This window comes from Cardiocondyla obscurior, linkage group LG24 (assembly GCF_019399895.1).
Source record: "Cardiocondyla obscurior isolate alpha-2009 linkage group LG24, Cobs3.1, whole genome shotgun sequence".
In the NCBI taxonomy this organism is placed as follows: Eukaryota; Metazoa; Arthropoda; class Insecta; order Hymenoptera; family Formicidae; genus Cardiocondyla; species Cardiocondyla obscurior.
This window is the reverse complement of record NC_091887.1, coordinates 207,610-210,958: the sequence shown is the minus strand read 5'-3', so window position 1 is coordinate 210,958 and position 3,349 is coordinate 207,610. Positions and strand designations below refer to the sequence as shown.

Below are 3,349 nucleotides of genomic sequence, written 5' to 3'. Positions count from 1 at the left end.
CTTTGCTATAGTCAAAGTGCACTCCTGCGCAATTTACTTTGCGCGCAACACGCGATATCCAATGAGAGCTTTGCTTTCTTGTAGAAAGAGACGTTTCATTGGACATCGCGTGTCGCTCGCGATGTAAATTGCGCTAATGTGCGTCTAGCATTAAGCAGCCACATGAAAGTCAGAAATAATATTTTGCTCCTCACTTTACTGAGTGCATCCAAGAGCACAACAGCTCGGCTCTCACTCGGTCTCTTTCTGATTGTTCTGTATTACTTTTTTCTGGTAAAAAAGTGGGTTAGAAATTTGTCGAATTTATGACGGTGACGAGTTGTAAGAAAAATTAAACTGACTAAATTGTAGAATGTTTAATAACGTAAAAAGATTTTTAACAGTCTCAATTAGAAATCGTGAAAATTGTTTGATACGATTGACTCGCAAAAATGTTTTATCGGTTAAATTCCAACCTTGCGCAAACACATGGTGTTTAGGCGATGTGGTTTACAAACGATTTTACTGTCACGTTACAACCAATGAATCGAATCCAACGAGTACCGATTTGAAGAATCAACAGCTAAAATTGTACAAGCAAAAATTAGATGAATTTCTGTCCAATCCTGAGAACAAAAAGCGCTTTCAATTATTGGAATTGGAAGTAGATGTTTTACGGCACAATGCCTTAAAAGTTCCCAATCATATCGAGCCAAAGGATTGGTTAAATTTGTTAAAATCAACTAAATCGGGAAGAAGGTGAGTTTTATTTTTCATTTAATTTGGAATTAAATTTTAATTACTTTAATTGTAACATGTTTTTGCACAGGAAATATCTTGAATTTTTATGGCGTAATGAAAAAACAACAGAAAATAAAAAGGCAAGGAAAGAAGCAAAACAAGTGGAGAGACTTGCCAAAATAGAAGCAGAAAAACAAATTGAGGACAATGGTGAAATAAAATATGGGCTTTTACATAATACTATATTCATGAGAATATATGACACAACTATAAACCACTTTTATAATAGCAAATTAATCCAGGCTATGATGTTTGAACCAAAGATAGTATTTGATTGCAGTTATGAAAATGATATGAGACAACGTGAAATACATAATTGTGCCAAGCAGATGGCTCTAGCATTTGCCATTAATCGTGCTCATGTTGATCCTATGGCTCTTTATTTTTGTAATTTTAACAACAATGGGTTACTTAAGCAGCACCTTCATCAAAACATCCCCACTTTGCTAAATGACGATTTTCCAGTGGTAATAGAACCAAAATCTTATTTAGATATATTTTCAAAGAACGAGTTAGTGTATCTTACACCACACTGTAGAACAAATTTAATTGACTATGATCCAAATACAGTCTATATCATAGGTGCATTTGTAGACAAGGTAAAATGTGTTCTCTTTGTGTGTTACAAATATTTTCTATTTTATTGAAACTGAATTGACTTCTATTTACAGAGTGTATCACTGCCATTGTCTATGGCAAAAGCTAAGAGGGAAGGTATTCGTATGGCTAGATTTCCTATAGATAGATATCTTACCTGGGGTTCTAGTTCGTCAAAAAATCTCACGCTTGACCAGTCACTGAGGATAATATTAGATTTGAGACATACAGGGAATTGGACAGAGGCACTGAAGAATGTGCCAGTCAGAAAATTGAAATCTGCCAGAGAATATATGTTACAACAAAAGCTTCAGAAATCTATGTCTCTGAATACACCAGAGACTCAGGAACCTGAAGTGCCAGCTATGAACTTTACATTTCAAAGTCGAAAATTGAATTAATGTTCTAATTGTTATATATAATTATATTGTAATTACTTGGATTAAAAAAAAAATGAAAAGGACAAATTTGATACAAAAATTCTAGATAACGTTATCAACACTCGTAATCAGAGAGCCCAAAGCGTATCCCATTCCTGTCAATTCTCCGAGACTTCTCTCGCTCCGAATATTTTATAATTATTAAATTATAAAATATTCAGAGCGAGAGAAGTCTCGGAGAATTGACGGGACGCCGCGAAAGAGTAGGACAGACAATGTATAGCTCTGGCCTTTTTTTTTATCCGTCGGCAGCCGAAGTGGCTTTCGACGGAAGCCGAACTGGCTTCACACGGACGAGCTTCTGCGTCTGTATGCGTGGAAGCCGCGACTCCGAGTTGGGCTCTCTGCTCGTTTCTCTCGGCTCTCATTCACGTTTCACGTTTGGTTTCCCACACAATTTGATTAATTATATTCTTTAATGCAACAATTATACTGATTATAAAAGAACATTAATATGGCAGGAGGGAAGAACAATCAAACTGGATTTCAGCCGGTAAAGCAATATAAAAAATATTTAACATTAACAGGATGGCATTAACTTATTTACAATATAACCTGTTTCGTGATATTTTACAAGGATTCGGACGTCCACATCACTTTCGAGGAACAACAGAAAATTAATAAGTTTGCAAGACAAAATGCAAAGTTGGAAGACTTTAAAGAAGAACTTAGAGTAAAGCAGGTAAATCGTATTATTTTAATTTTAAAAAATTGAAAAATGGTTCTCCTCTTTATTGATAACCTTATTTGGTCTGTAAAGCGTGGTATACGTTATAAATAATAATTATTTATTTGCAATTTGCAGAACGAATTACAAAATTTAGAGGATGCTTCTGACGAATTAACTCTTATGGATGATGATGTAAAAATACCATATTTTATTGGAGAAGTATTTATTTATCATGATCTGGAAAAGACACAGGTAATTGATTAATATTATAATTGCAATAATGTTTGACATTATTTATGTCAGAAGTCTCATATATACAATATAAATAGTTGAATTCTGTATGCAGTAAAAATTAAAATGTTGCATATTGATTTCAAGTGTTCTAAATTTACTATCTTTCTTTTTTAATCTACAAAGGAAATAGAAAGATATAAATCTATCTTTACATTATTTTGAAATTTATTCATGCTTTTTTTGACAACATTGATACTTTTATTTTTTACCTGTCTCATTGTTATTAATAAGAGATTTTTTTTAGAGCTCCTTGGAGGATGCTAAAAGTAAAAAAAAAGAAGAAATTTCGAGATTAGAAAGCAAATGTGCAGATTTGAAGACTATCATGACTGAATTAAAAACTCAGTTGTATGCAAAATTTGGTACTCGTATTAATTTAGAATCTGAAGAATCTGATTAATATTTCATTGAAATATTTATCATATATTTGATAGAAACATTTATTAAATATTAATATTAATAACTGCTGATGCATTTTTGTTCATTAAATTGTAATCAATAAATTTATAATTATTAAAACATTTCACAGTATATCTTATATAAAACTTTGCTGATACAGATTACAATA

General features: G+C 32.3%; 2 protein-coding genes across 2 annotated transcripts; both read left to right on the top strand.

Annotated features, from left to right (window-relative positions):
- Positions 1-191: 191 nt before the first annotated feature.
- Positions 192-1,944, top strand: Rswl (tRNA methyltransferase roswell). Its single transcript, XM_070671812.1, has 3 exons — positions 192-738; positions 809-1,379; positions 1,452-1,944. Exons 1-3 carry the CDS (start codon positions 353-355, stop codon positions 1,776-1,778), a joined length of 1,284 nt encoding a protein of 427 aa, XP_070527913.1. The 5' UTR covers positions 192-352; the 3' UTR covers positions 1,779-1,944.
- A 96-nt stretch (positions 1,945-2,040) lies between these two features.
- Positions 2,041-3,312, top strand: Pfdn4 (prefoldin subunit 4). The gene is made up of 4 exons (XM_070671822.1): positions 2,041-2,310; positions 2,395-2,499; positions 2,623-2,739; positions 3,026-3,312. Exons 1-4 carry the CDS (start codon positions 2,272-2,274, stop codon positions 3,179-3,181), a joined length of 417 nt encoding a protein of 138 aa, XP_070527923.1. The 5' UTR covers positions 2,041-2,271; the 3' UTR covers positions 3,182-3,312.
- The last annotated feature ends 37 nt before the right edge of the window (positions 3,313-3,349 follow it).